A 14,365-nucleotide genomic window follows, 5' to 3' on the forward strand; every position below is an offset into this window, starting at 1 on the left:
AGTCAGACCAGTTGGTGGTGGGAACAGTGACTTCACTCAAAGCCCAAGAGTCCCGCGGTGAGGTCGTCAGAGTAACATGGGTGGGCGTGCAGGGAGCGACAGCCTATCGTGTGGCTTGGAAGCGAATTGACGGTGAGAGATTTGATTAGCTTTACTCTTTTGAAATGTGAATGATATTCCCATGATGTTTCATTATTAAATAGTGTACTATCCATAGCTCATTATAATATAGGAATTACCTCTATTCACACCAGCCACACTTAACATAAATATATATATATATATATACTCACACACAGAAAATTGGCCAGTGTTACCTCGTGTTGAGTTTTCTGTGTAACATTTCTAGTGTTGATTCAGATGTTAAATTAACACTCATTGTTGTAAAATAACCCCACTGTTGGTGTTAATAACCAGTGTTAAACCAAAACCACACCCTTTCATTATCATATTTACCAGCATCCTCTAATGCAGGTGAATTTTTAGAATTGCTGTTTTCAATTTCTATGTTTTTGTATGTGCATTGATTGACTTATTCACCTTGTGTTACTCAAATATAAATAGTATACATTTTTCTGTTACTTAGACGTTGCATCCGTTACTGAAAGGTTGTTCTAGTTAACCCATAAGAGTCTAAGGCTTTATGACATATGCTTTGTATTGTGTTAAATAATTACATTTTAATGATAACATATTCACTTAGGATCTCACTAGGATTGCCTGAAAATGGATGGATATATGAAAATGGATGGATATATGTCTTTGTCACTAACAAATACAGTCGTAGGTGGTAATTTTACACTTCACTCGAAAGGCAAGGCACTCTGGGAAATATGTAAATAAGGCTTGAACCTAAGCAGTTTGTTAATTTAACACTCCGTATAGACACTGGACCAGTGTTAAATGTCACACTGTCACTGTTGATTTAACAGTGGAGAATTTGCTGTGTATTAATAAAACATGGCAGCCATTTTGTGCCAGACCACTCACCACCACCCCTTCTGTCTTGGTATAGGTGGGGAGGAGAGGAGCCAGCTGGTAGGTGGTGACCGCACAGCGGTGGACCTGGAGCAGCTGGACCCAGGGGCTCAGTATGAGGTGCAGGTCATGGCCCTGGTTCAGAACAGAGAGGGATCCCCAGTCTCTGTCAGAGTCACAACACGTGAGTTACACTACAGTCTTAAAGAAAAGAGACTGTGCAGTTACATTGTACCTCTGTTTGATTAGAATGGATATGAAAACATTGGAAGGTACAACTTTACAGAATTACTATGTAGCAAGGTTGGGGTAAATTACAGTCAAATCAGAAAGTAAACTAAATTCCTATTCCAAATGGTCCTCATTGAAAAGCACTGAAGATAATTGGAATGTCAGTGTACTTCCTGAATTCACTGGAAAGCGTACTGCTCTGTACTGTATTCTGTGTGTGTGTGTGTGTGTGTGTGTGTGTGTGTGTGTGTGTGTGTGTGTGTGTGTGTGTGTGTGTGTGTGTGTAGCTGGGGAACCTGTTGCTGTGGACCGTGTGGAGGGGGTCAGGGTGCTGGAGGCTACCCCAAGGGTGCTGCGTCTGGTCTGGAGAGGAATGGCTGGGGTCACAGGGTACCGCATCTACTGGAGATCAGCCCTGGGTAAACACACACACACACACACACACACACACACACAGATACGTACATAAAATGCTCATCCAAACAAATGTTTGCAATTTAATATCTATTTACGTTTTCTAATATTCTCTACTGGTTCCATGCAGGTGAGGCTGAATCGAGCCGTCTGATAGGTCGAGATGCGACCTCGTTTGACCTGGATGGTCTGCGGCCTGGGGTGAGCTACACAATGAGGCTGGCTGCCATCTTCAGGGACAGAGAGAGTCAAGCTGTCACTATCACAGCCTCCACAGGTACACTTCTCTGCCCACACCATCTCCTCTCCTTTCATTCACTATAGTTATTGACTGGAATTTTCCTGGCCATGTGACCAGACTAAGATCAAACCTTATAAAAGCCCAAGGTTTTTGTGGTTATGGCTATAGGTTCTAACTGTTGTATAGTCACAACCTCTTAATGTTCTCTATCACACGATTACTGAAGTCACTCACATACGGTTGTCTCTCTCTTAACTGATCACTCACTCCTCCTCTCCTCCCTTTAGCTCCCCTACAGCCTGTAACAGGTCTGCGTGTGGCAGAGGTTACCCAGAATTCTGTGTTGTTAGGCTGGGTTCCACTGACTGGTGCCACAGGATATATCCTGCGCTGGAAAGAGGAGAGAGGTGAGACAAAAACACTGCATAATGGGGTCACATTTGGTAGTTTATTGACTATGTTCCACAATGAAAGGTTGATCGCTAATCGTTGTTTGTGTGTGATTGTGTGTGTATGTACTTGTACGTACTTGTCTGTGTGGGTGCCTGTGTGTGTTTGGTCTCTAACCAGATACTGGTCCGGGTCAATCCACCACGCTGCCTGGGTCATCCAGCTCCTACAGGGTGACAGGGCTACGTCTGGGTCTGAGATACCGCTTCACCCTGCAGCCCAACTTCCAGAGGGAGGTGGGCCCTGAGACCTCAGTGGACGAACGCACTGGTAAGACTGATATCACTCCTTTTTAACCAGTCACTCCATTCCATCCCTTCTCCTTAGTCCTCATACTGGCGGCCCATTATGTTCCAACCCCTCCTCTCTCACTGTGTCTCTGTCCTCAGTGTGTGTGGGTGGTCGTCTCGACGTGGTATTCCTGGTTCCAGCTTCCAGGGACCGGGCCAGCCTGGCTGATTCTCTGCTCTCGCTCCTGACCAGCGCTGCTGGCTCCCTCACCACCATTGGAGAACGGGACTCACAGGTACTGTACACCTACAGACGTCTGTGATATGTGTGTGTTGGCTGCTAGTTTTCTTCTGTGTGATTCTGTGGAATGTTCTTTCTGTATCCTCTAGCTGGGGATTGTAGTGTACAGCGCCCGACCCAAGGTCTGGTTCCTGCTAAATCGCCATAGCAACAGTGAGACGCTGCTTCAGGAGATCCTGTCTACGCCTTTTGAGGATGGCCCAGGGAATGCTATAGGTGTGTGTGTTTTGTACGTACTTGTGTGAGTTTGTGTGTGAGTGTGGATGCCTGTGCATGTGTATATGTAACATTGAGAGGTATAGAGATCCTTACTTCAAATAACCCATTTTTGCATGGACATTGCCATTAAAGGGCTTCTGCCATTTTAGTGTTAACTTGGTGGGGATTTCTATAGGTTGGGAGCGATCAGCCAATGCTCAGAGCATTGCCTTCTTCAAATTGGTTTGCCTAGTTTGTAAATGGTTTTAAGCTATATCACCGCCATCTAGTGGCCACAATAAATGAATGACACATAACATTTGGTTCAAGACTTCAGCACTGCAGGTGGCAGTAAATCACCAATATTAGCTATACACTTTTTTCAAACATCAAAAGAAGAAGAAAACGTACTACTTTAAAATAGCGATAACCTCAGTGGTGATTCCAATGCTGTCACAGATACCATAATGGCACAGATACAAAGTTGAGATCTCTATACATCTCTATGGTGATATTTAAATGTATATCTCCCCCTGCAGGCCAGGCAATGACGTTCACCAGACAGTTCCTTCTCAGCCCCACAGCTGGTCGTAGACCCAGAGTCCCTGGTGCGGTGGTGATCATTGCAGATGAAAAATCCTCCGACAACATCACTGTCCCAGCCAGTGTTGTCAAAGCCTCAGGTAGCCTCACACAGACTGTGTTGAGAGCGTTAAACACACAAGCACATATACAGCAACTGCACATCTCTACTAATGGAATTTTCTACAGTAAATTTTAACCTAAAGTCCCTTGTCACACACTGTTTTAAAACTAACATTTTGAACAATAAATAGAAACATGCCCAATATTTTGTGTGTGTGTGTGTGTGTGTGTGTGTGTATCAGGAGTGACGGTGCTGGCGGTGGGTATAGGTAGGGCGGACTCTGAGGAGCTGCGCCAGGCAGTGACAGATGGCAGCACCCAGAACCTTCTATATGCCCGTGATGCCACCCAGCTGGGCACCCTGCACGCCGACCTGGCTGACCTGCTGTGTGGCGTCGCCAGGATACCAGAGGGAGTGGTGAGATAAGAGGGGAAAAGTTGGTGGGGAGGGGAGGTGAGAGAGAGAGATTAGAAATCAGACCATGCTGTAGATCCCATGATTTTGCTGTCAATGTAACCTCTCCCGGTCAGTCAGTGAATCATTTCCAGGGACTCAGTGACAACAATATGGTGGAGTGCTCTGTGTCTCAGTGTGTATGTTACTGTTTTCTATATCAGGGGCCAGTGACAGAGCAGTGTACCGTACAGTGTCCTCGGGTGAGTTACTGTACTTTACCTCATCCATCCACACACACACATAGCCATCATTACACTCTCACCACACCTTTCAACATCTGTGTGCTCTCTTTTTCATCCCTCTTTGCCCTGCTATCTCTCATATCTGTCCATTTTACTCTCTAGGGTGACCGGGGGGAGCGAGGAGGAAAGGTAACAATTGAATTGTTTTAATACCATTTTCTGTTACTGTATGTTGTCTTGGAAGCTCTATGGTCAGTAGTTGTGTCAGATGTCCTGATCACTGTTACTGATCACTGATCACTGTCCTGATCACTGTTACTGTTACAGGGAGAGAGTGGAAGAGACGGTGCTGACGGACGCAAAGGAGAGCCTGTGAGTCTTTCACCACTGATTACTGATCTAATACTGATAGCTCAAACATTAGCATGCACGTATCATCCACTGAGATTGTGTGTGTGTGTGTGTGTGTGTGTGTGTGTGTGTGTGTGTGTGTGTGTGTGTGTGTGTGTGTGTGTGTGTGATTTCCAGGGTCGTGATGGTTTGCCTGGCAGGGAGGGCCCCAGAGGGCCTGAGGGGCGACAGGGTCAGCCTGGCCGAAGTGAGGACCCCTCAGTGGGGGTCAGAGGGGAGAAGGGGGAGAGGGTGAGTACACATTAACACTTATACTCAACACTTGTACTGTTGTAGTGTACTGCTGTAGTGATGTAGTGAACAGATGTAGGATCTTAATTTGATCACTCTTATTGCTAAGAAGGTTGCTGAGGATACGCAAACTTGTAGTGTATCTGAGGTTTAAAAAGGCTTCTAAAGTTTGTAATTTCCACTTTAAAATGTCAGATTTGATTTACCCCAACTAAAAATGCATCAACCTCTTCAAACATGTATGTTCAATATAATCCACATTTCCTGTAGGATTATTTTCCTGCTGTAGGATTATTTTCCTGCTGTAGCAAACTGGCTCAAATTAAGATCCTACATCTCTACTGCTGTATTTACTGTTGTTTATTCTCCAGGGTTTTCCTGGTCTGGATGGGAATCCAGGGTTGCCAGGGCGACCAGGGACCCCAGGCCCTGGAGGTGTGCCGGTGAGTAGTAAGGGGCCACAGTTACTGCCAGGGGCAATCACAATGTGTAAATCAACTTGCCAATAACATAGGATTTTTATCCTGATGTTCTTATACTGTAAGTAGTTGATGGTCAACCTGCTGTAAGTATGTAAGCCTTTTCTGAGTGGCCCATACGGGCAGGCAGCTTGATGTACAGGTATATCCCCTGGCGAGGACACTAGGCTGCAGGGCCTTAGCCCCAATCCATCTCCTTAATGCTGAGTGCCAAGCAGAGAGGCATCTGGTTCCATTTTTGGAGTTATCAAACCCCCAACCTTTCAATCTCAGGGTGGCACTCTAACCACATTGCCACTGAATTGGTCCAACCTGCTGTAGATGTGGTTTAACAAAATATTGTTTTATGTTTTGCTATTTATGTTTTGCTCTTTTGTCTTTTTCAGGGTTCACAGGGGCTACCGGGTGTCAGAGGAGATCCTGTGAGTATTCCTCAGCAACGCCAATGGGATCTGTTAATACTGTATCTTGTCTTTATGTGTGTGTTGTTGTATTATGAAGTTTGATGTTTTCTCTGTGGCAGGGTGATCCTGGGGTTACAGGAACACCAGGGACAAAGGGTGACAGGGGCGACAGGGTGAGTACAGCACATCTCTTTATCCTCTGTGAACTATTGTAGGTAATCCCATCTGCTGTGTGTGTGTTGGATGTTCACAAAGCTGTTTCTCTGGTGTTGTTCCAGGGTGAGCCAGGGTCAGCTGTTTCAGGAGGAGGTCTGCCCGGGAGGAAAGGGGAACCAGGGATCCCAGGAATACCAGTGAGAGACACACACACACACACACACACACACACACACACACACACACACACACACACAGTCAGACACGTGTGATGGTAAGTCATATTCTCTTCAGTTTAATTAATTCTGAATGACGATGAATGACGTTCTCTCTGTTACCTAGGGTACCCTAGGGCGTCCAGGGAATGACGGGGCCAAGGGCTTTGTGGGACCTGCAGGGACCCCTGGACAGGATGGTCGCCCAGGGATACCAGGCACCCCCGGCCTCTCCATTAAGGTCAGTTACCCTGGTCAGGTCTGGCCCTTGACACAGTAACTAGTAACAGAACACATGGGGGGGAGAAAGAGATGAGTACCAGCAGAGGGGTACCAGCAGCCTGTAACCTGTATAACCTGTAAGGGACTTTCGTGGACTACAGGAAATGGAGGAGCGAGCACGCCCCCATCCACATCAATGGGGCTGCTGTAGTGGAGCGGGTCGAGAGCTTCAGGTTCCTCAGTATTCACATCACTAAGGAATTAACATGGTCCACACACACCCACACAATTGTGAAGAGGGCACGACAGCACCTCTTCCCCTTCAGGAGGCTGAAAAGATTTGGCATGGGCTGTCAGATCCTCAAAAAGTTCTACAGCTGCACCATTGAGAGCATCTTGACTGGCTGCATCACTGCTTAGTAAGTGATCTGCAAGGCACCCAACCGCAAGGCGCTACAGAGGCTGGTGAGTACGGCTCAGTACATCACTGGGTCCGAGCTCCCTGCCATCCAGGACGTCTATACCAGGTGGTGGAAGGCCCAAAAACATTTCTTTACCCACCCAACATTTCTCTCTGCTACCGCACGGCAAGCGGTACCAGTGCACCAAGTCTGGAATCAACAGGACCCTGAACAGGGGTTACCCCCAAGCCATATTAAGGCTGCTGAACAAGACCGCTAAATAACCAGACTACCTGTATGGACCCTTTTTTGCTCTCTTGCACTGACACTGACACACACTGGACTCTACCCACACACTCACACATGTTTACACTGACAGCCCAACACACACACACTACATACGCTCACACACGCATAACATGTGCACACATGCATACTGATGCCAAACACTCATATACACACACACACACTTTCACACTCACCACATACGCTGCTGCTACTCTTTATTATCTATCCTCTTGCCTAGTCACTTTAACCCTACCTATATGTGGGGTGGCAGGTAGCCAAGTGGTTAGCGCGTTGGACTAGTAACTGGAAGGTTGCTAGATCGAATCCCTGAGCTGACAAGGTAAAAATCTGTTGTTCTTCCACTGAACAAGGCAGTCAACCCACTGTTCCTAGGCTATTGTTGTAAATAAGAATTTGTTCTTAACTGACTTGCCTAGTTAAAAACTAAAAATATGAATGTAGTTACCACGCACCATGCACATTGACAGGTACTCCCTGTATATAGGCATATTATTGTGTATAGATGGGTTGGTTGTTCAGCAACAAAACTGACGTTTGTACAACTATGGGGCAAAACAAACTGGGTCAAGGGGTAGGCAACCCTGTTTCTGGAGTGCCTCTGGTACTGTAGGATGTTGTTCCAACTATGCACCACACATGAACAACTGAGCTAATTTATCAGTTCAGTGATTGCCTAAATTCAACACACCTGGTCTTCTAGGTCAGTTAAATCAAAAACATGAAGTACCTGCAGCACTCCAGGACCAGGGTTGCCTACCCCTGGCTTAGATGGTTGACAACGTGTAAACTATATTTACTCTACAATGTTTTTTGAAAACATTTGCACAATAAGCACTTGTTGTCTCTCAAATACATCACTACAGTTGTTGGTTAGCTCGCTCGTGAATTTTTGACATTATAACATTAAAACAAGACAAGACATGGTATCAAGATCAAAATGAAACTAGATGGAACGAGTCACTTACGATTCCCCACATGGCAGTTTCTTGTCATTGTCGGTTGCTAGCTGTCCATCCAGAAACACAACACGTACAGACTTCTGCCCCATTAAAGCGCTTGCATCGGTTCCCTGATGTTGTCAGCTAATCCATCTATTTATTCCTCATGTCACATTTTTATTTTATTCTTTATCTTTAACTCTGCATTGTTGGATAATTATTAGGCATAATTAAGCATTGCACTGTTAGTGTACACCTGTTGTTTACAAAGCATGTGACAAATAACATTTGATTTGATTTGACATGGCCACATTGAGGTGAAAGAGTTGTTACTCGTTTCACAGGCACTAGTGATGCGGGGGTTGACTCATAACCCGCAGTGCCCGCAGTTATATCTGCAAGGCGGATGGGTTTAGGGTCATTAAATATTGTGTTTTGTACTTGGGAACAGGAGAGGAGAAATATATATATTTTTTCTTCTGCATCTTGAGAACATGCAATGCTCAGTTAGATAGCATCTGTAGAGGTGCTGTCTTTATCATAAAAGCTGATAGTATTTCAACCACATAAAGTATGCCAAACTGAAATCTTATCAGAAACATGTTGGGTCGTTTTCACAGCTTTCTTTTCCCTTACAACTGGTCAAACTGATGTAATTGGACATTTTGCGTCTTCTAGGGCAACGTAATGACAGAAGAGAAGCTACATGTATCTAAATATAGGGCCTCAGATTTCACTTGATCACATATAGTCGGGCGGTTGCTGATATGGTATTAGCAATTGCGGGCGGGTGGGCGGTGAACAAACAGCTGACCTGCGCACCACTAACAGGCACCTTATCAGTTCAAGTTCAATTCAAGTTTCTCCCAAAAACATGCCCCCTTTTCAAAAGTTCTCAGATGGTTCTAACTTGGAATGGTTGAAGTGCTGGGAGGGATGTTCATAAATCTTTTACTTCCTCATGTAAAATATATCTTCACCCTAAGAGTAACCCCCCAACAGTATGGTTGTGATATGATAATGTGGGATTACATTTTAGATTTCTAGGTTTTTTTCATTCTCTGCCTTTGAGTATATCTGTCACCATCCTCTTTATGTTTTCATCTTCCACCTGATCATGCCCTTCCATCAGTTTCCTTGACAACCAGCATCTTTAGACTTAGAGAGGCCTTGATGTTTTGTCATAGTGCAGTAGACTGGCATTGTGTGCGTGTTTCTGTGGGTGTGTGTTGGCGCACGTGTGCGTGTCTAGAATTCAAATGTATTCCTATACTGGGATGTAGAGTCTGCGAAACTACAAAGCTCAATCACTAATCATTTCAATCTCTCTCTCTCTCTCTCTCTCTCTCTCTCTCTCTCTCTCTCTCTCTATCCCCCTCTCTCTCTATCTCTCTCTCTCTATCCCTCTCTCTCTCTCTCACTCTCTTCCTCTCCCTCTCTCCTTTCAGGGAGACAAGGGCAGCACCGGAGAGAGGGTGAGTCGTACAGGGCTATCCCTAGCTTGTCTTGTAGATTCATTGCATACATCTCTGGAGGAATGATGGGGCATACTGATTGTGACCTCTCTGTTATCTGTCTCTCTCTGTCTGTGTGTCTGTTTGTCCTGCTGACAGGGACCTCCAGGAGTGGGCAGTGGCTTGGCTGTGAAGGGGGAGAAGGGATCACCGGTAAGCTCGACGTGTGTCTTTTTGTATATGTGCCTACATTTGTATCCTGCAGATCTCTGGGGTGACAATTATACTGTACACATCTATGGTTTGATGTGTTACCATAACTGACTTATTTACCATATCTTGTTGTGTTCAGGGGTCTAATGGAAACCCAGGAGCTCAGGGTCTCAGAGGATCTACAGGACAACAAGGAGCCAAAGGAGACAAGGTTGGTACTGTGTGTGTGCCTGTGTGTGTGCGCCTGTGTATGTACAGTATATGCGTGTGTACTGAGTGTTTTGTATGTTTCAGGGGGAGAGTGCAGAGGGGTTGCCAGGACTGGCTGGGAAGGCAGGAGAGCCTGGTGATCGGGTAGGATACACATTTACATACAGTGCATTCGGGAAGTATTCAGACCCCTTGACTTTTTCCACATTTTGTTACTGGAAAGGTCCTTTCCCAAACTGTTGCCACAATGTTGGAAGCACAGACTCAACTAGAATGTCACTGTATGCTGTAGCGTTAAGATTTCCCTTCACTGGAGCTAAGGGGCCTTGCCCAAACCCTGAAAAACAGCGCCAGACCATTATTCCGACTCCACCAAACTGTACAGTTGGCACTATGCAGGTAGCGTTCTCCTGGCATCCGCCAAAACCCAAACGGACTGCCAGATGGTGAAGTGTGATTCATCACTCCAGAGAATGCTTTTTAAGTGCTCCAGAGTCCAATGGCAGTGAGCCACTCCAGCCGACCCTTAGCATTTCACATGGTGATCTTAGGCTTGTGTGCAGCTGCTCGGCCATGAGAACACATTTCATGAAGCTCCCAACTAACATTTATTGTGCTGATGTTGCTTCCAGAGGCAGTTTGGAACTCGGTAGTGAGTGTTGCAACCGAGGACAGACAATTTTTACGCTCTACGTGCTTCAGCACTCGCCGGTCCCGTTCTGTGAGCTTGTGTGTCCTACCACTTCGCGGCTGAGACGTTGTTGCTTCTAGACGTTTCCACTTCACAATAACAGCACTTACAGTTGACTGGGGCAGCTCTAGCAGGGCAGACATTTTACTAACTGACTTGTTGGAAAGGTGGCATGCTATGACGGTGCCACGTTGAGAGTCACTGAGCTCTTTCTTCAGTAAGGCCATTCTACTGCCACTGCTTGTCTATGGAGATCATATGGCTGTGTGCTCAATTTTATACACCTGTCAGCAACGGGTGTGACTGAAATAGCCAAATCCACTAATTTGAAAGGGTGTCCACATACTTTTGTACAGTACATACATGCGTACATAGATATATTTTTACTGTAAAACGAAGGACATACTCAAGTCATGTACAACATATTCCAACACGTTTGTGTGTTTTAGGGTCCCCGTGGGCCTGCTGGGAGCATTGGACTCAAGGTTAGACAATGCAAAACATTGAATCAAATCTCCATGTTTGGGAATGTATGATAGAATGTATATTTGGGTGGTTGGGTGGGTTTGGGTGGATGGATGACCCTGCTCTCTCTATCTTCTCAGGGGGACCGGGGCCAGCCAGGTGAGCCTGGATCACAAGGTGACAGGGTGAGTATGGATACAGCCCCTCTAACCCAGTTAGACTGCGGCTGTTAAACTGGTTTGTCTGCTGTGGGTTGTAACTGACTGTGTTGTCTTTCCAGGGGGAGAGAGGACTTGCTGGCTTGGCAGCGGAGAGGGTGAGTACAGTACCATGCATTTGGTTATGCCTCTTTTCACTGTGACCTTGTTCATGACCATGACGCTAGATATTGTACAGCTACAGTATAGGAGTTTCACATTTGTTTTCCGTTTTCATGTGTTCACTAGTATTTATCCTTATCCTTGCTCGCTCACTTTTACTCCTACACTGAACCGAATCCATTTGTATTAGCATGAAGGTCACAGGTATCGGAAATGCCTGCTGAGGGTTGTCATGCAGTGTGTTGTTCTGACCACAGTGTGGCGCTGTGTGTTTCAGGGGGAGAGTGGACAGCCAGGCTCTCCAGGGGCTCCAGGCCTGAGGGTGAGTAACCATGTCTTACTGTACCTCTACATGATTTGAGTCATCTTCACATCGTGACCCACCACTATTGATTGATGTTGTTCAGTTATAGGATTTGATGATGCATGCAGAGTCTTTAGATATTTGTGAAATTTTATTACAATGTGTGAGTGTGTGAGTCATGTGTGTGTGTATGTGAGTAAGTGTGTGTTGACTTGCTCACAGGGTTTGCCTGGCACCAGTGGATTACCAGGAGAGAAGGTGAGGCTAATACAGTCTGACTGACTCTGATCATTTAAATTGAATCTCCACAAAATAAACATGAGTGAACTATGTAATGTAATCAGAACAATGACATCAACTAAACATAGATGAACATCAGATAAAAACACCCTAACCTGTCTGTCTCCAGGGCAGTGAGGGCGCTAAAGGAGAACCTGGCCGGAGTGTGAGTCACCTCATACATGGTTTATTTTGATGCCTCATAATTAGATGGACCGATATGTTTTATTTTTATGGATTTTTATGGAAGTACTTCTCTACAGTAATTGAAAAGGCAGAGATCAGTATTGGTCAATGTAATGATATTTCCTCCTTTTGTATATTTCTACACATCCAGGGGCCAGGATTAGGTGGGAAGAAAGGTGAACAGGCAAGTTTCTCACTTTTACTTCCTCATACTTCCCATCTCCATATTAATGGTTGATATGTTGATGTACTGGACACAGTTACAACAATTTCTCCATAGACTCATTCTCTCTTCCCCCTCTCCTCTCTTTCCTCAGGGTGAGCCGGGTCTGCCAGGTCCAGAGGGGCCCAGGGGCCAGAAGGGCGATCCAGCCCAGAAAGGTGAAAAAGTGAGTTGGTACCCACAGGTTACATGATGGTGCGCTGCATGAAACAGGCACTCCATGCCCTTCGGTGGTGTGTGTTTGTGCTCGGCATGTGTGTGTGTACAGGGGATTTAATGATGTTCTCAATGCAAGCGGGTATCAGTGTTTTATGCTGTTCATCTGTCTTTCTGTTACTCACTGTCTCTCATTCTCTAATTTCTCTCCTCTTTCATTCTTCCAGGGTTCCCCAGGTACTGGCTCTCCTGGCCAGGCTGGATCTAAAGGAGAGCAGGGGGATCGGGTGAGTTCAGAGGAAGCAGTGATAATTTATCAGTCTTTATCTAAGCTACAAATCTCCTTGATATACATTTTTTTCTTTATTGTTTTCTACATTGTAGAATAATAGTGAAGACATCAAACTATGAAATAAGATATGGAATCATGTAGTAACCAAAAAAGTGTTAAACAAATCAAATATATTTTATATTTGAGATTCTTCAAAGTAGCCACCCGTTGCCTTGATGAAAGCTTTGCACACTCTTGGCATTCTCAACCAGCTTCACCTGGAATGCGTTTCCAACATTCTTGAAGGAGTTCCCACATATGCTGAACACTTGTTGGCTGCTTTCCTGTCACTCTGTGGTCCAGCTCAACCCAAACTATCTCAATTGGGTTGAGGTCAGATGATTGTGGATGCCAGGTCATCTGATGCAGCACTTCATCACTGTCCTTGGTCAAATAGCCCTTACACAGCCTGGAGGTGTATTGCGTCATTGTCCTGTTAAAAAACAAATGATAGTCCCACTAAGCGCAACCAGATGGGATGGTGCATCGCTGCAGAATGCTGTGGTAGCCATGCTGGTTAAGTGTGCCTTGAATTCTAAATAAATCACTGACAGTGTCACCAGCAAAGCACCCGCACACCATCACACCTCCTCCTCCATGCTTCACGGTGGGAACCACACATGCGAAGATCATCCGTTCACCTACTCTGTGTCTCACAAAGACATGGCGGTTGTAACCAAAAATCTCAGATTTGGACTCAGACCAAAGGACAGATTTCCACCAGTCTAATGTCCATTGCGTCTAATGTCCATTGTGTTTCTTGGCCCAAGCAAGTCTTGTATTCTTATTGGTGTCCTTTAGTAGTGGTTTCTTTTCAGCAATTTGACCATGAAGGCCTGATTCACGCAGTCTCCTCTGAACAGTTGATGTTGAGATGTGTCTGTTACTTGAACTCTGTGAAGCATTTTTTTGGGCTGCAATTTCTGAGGCTGGTAACTCTAATGAACATATCCTTTGCAGCAGAGGTATCTTTAGGTCTTCCTTTCCTGTGGCAGTCCTCCTGAATGCCAGTTTCATCACAGCGCTTGATGGTTTTTACTGCACTTGTAGAAACTTTCAAAGTTCTTTAAATTTTCTGGATTGACTGACCTTCATGTCTTGAAGTAATAATGGACTGCCGTTTCTCTTTGCTTATTTGAGCTGTTCTTGCCATAATATGGACTTGGTCTTTTACCAAATAGGGCTATCTTCTGTATACCACCCCTACCTTGTCACAACACAACTGATTGGCTTAAAATCATTAAGAAAGAAAGAAATTCCACAAATACATTTTTAACAAGGCACACCTGTTAATTTAAATGCATTCCCGGTGACTAACTTATGAAGGGGTGGTAGGTAGCCTAGTGGTTAGAGTGTTGGGCCATTAACCGAAAGTTTGCTAGATCGAATCCCCGAGGTAAAAATCTGTCGTTCTGATTTGTTTAACATAGTTTTGATGTC

The 14,365-nt window shown here is 45.2% G+C and overlaps 1 protein-coding gene across 7 annotated transcripts in view; it reads left to right on the forward strand.

Annotated features, from left to right (window-relative positions):
• The window catches only part of LOC110493231 (uncharacterized), a 121,357-nt gene that overhangs the window by 56,976 nt on the left and 50,016 nt on the right, over window positions 1-14,365 (forward strand). For all 7 annotated transcript variants that reach the window (XR_016487963.1, XM_090205706.1, XM_090205702.1 and 4 more), the window contains 32 exons: window positions 1-132; window positions 1,016-1,162; window positions 1,497-1,628; window positions 1,754-1,900; window positions 2,152-2,271; window positions 2,435-2,584; window positions 2,704-2,840; window positions 2,935-3,061; window positions 3,583-3,726; window positions 3,931-4,106; window positions 4,307-4,345; window positions 4,490-4,516; window positions 4,655-4,699; window positions 4,856-4,969; window positions 5,341-5,412; window positions 5,835-5,870; window positions 5,972-6,025; window positions 6,131-6,205; window positions 6,351-6,464; window positions 9,542-9,568; window positions 9,707-9,760; window positions 9,900-9,971; window positions 10,055-10,114; window positions 11,111-11,146; window positions 11,267-11,311; window positions 11,407-11,442; window positions 11,724-11,768; window positions 11,973-12,008; window positions 12,160-12,195; window positions 12,367-12,399; window positions 12,533-12,604; window positions 12,822-12,881. Coding sequence is in view for 6 of the 7 variants with exons in the window: in XM_090205706.1 (XP_090061832.1) it covers window positions 1-132; window positions 1,016-1,162; window positions 1,497-1,628; window positions 1,754-1,900; window positions 2,152-2,271; window positions 2,435-2,584; window positions 2,704-2,840; window positions 2,935-3,061; window positions 3,583-3,726; window positions 3,931-4,106; window positions 4,307-4,345; window positions 4,490-4,516; window positions 4,655-4,699; window positions 4,856-4,969; window positions 5,341-5,412; window positions 5,835-5,870; window positions 5,972-6,025; window positions 6,131-6,205; window positions 6,351-6,464; window positions 9,542-9,568; window positions 9,707-9,760; window positions 9,900-9,971; window positions 10,055-10,114; window positions 11,111-11,146; window positions 11,267-11,311; window positions 11,407-11,442; window positions 11,724-11,768; window positions 11,973-12,008; window positions 12,160-12,195; window positions 12,367-12,399; window positions 12,533-12,604; window positions 12,822-12,881 (2,600 nt within the window). In the remaining variant the exon portion in view is untranslated. The remainder of the gene's footprint in view (window positions 133-1,015; window positions 1,163-1,496; window positions 1,629-1,753; window positions 1,901-2,151; window positions 2,272-2,434; window positions 2,585-2,703; window positions 2,841-2,934; window positions 3,062-3,582; window positions 3,727-3,930; window positions 4,107-4,306; window positions 4,346-4,489; window positions 4,517-4,654; window positions 4,700-4,855; window positions 4,970-5,340; window positions 5,413-5,834; window positions 5,871-5,971; window positions 6,026-6,130; window positions 6,206-6,350; window positions 6,465-9,541; window positions 9,569-9,706; window positions 9,761-9,899; window positions 9,972-10,054; window positions 10,115-11,110; window positions 11,147-11,266; window positions 11,312-11,406; window positions 11,443-11,723; window positions 11,769-11,972; window positions 12,009-12,159; window positions 12,196-12,366; window positions 12,400-12,532; window positions 12,605-12,821; window positions 12,882-14,365) is intronic.

This window comes from Oncorhynchus mykiss, chromosome 17, assembly GCF_057628025.1.
Source record: "Oncorhynchus mykiss isolate SJ-2025 chromosome 17, ASM5762802v1, whole genome shotgun sequence".
Lineage (NCBI taxonomy): Eukaryota > Metazoa > Chordata > Actinopteri > Salmoniformes > Salmonidae > Oncorhynchus > Oncorhynchus mykiss.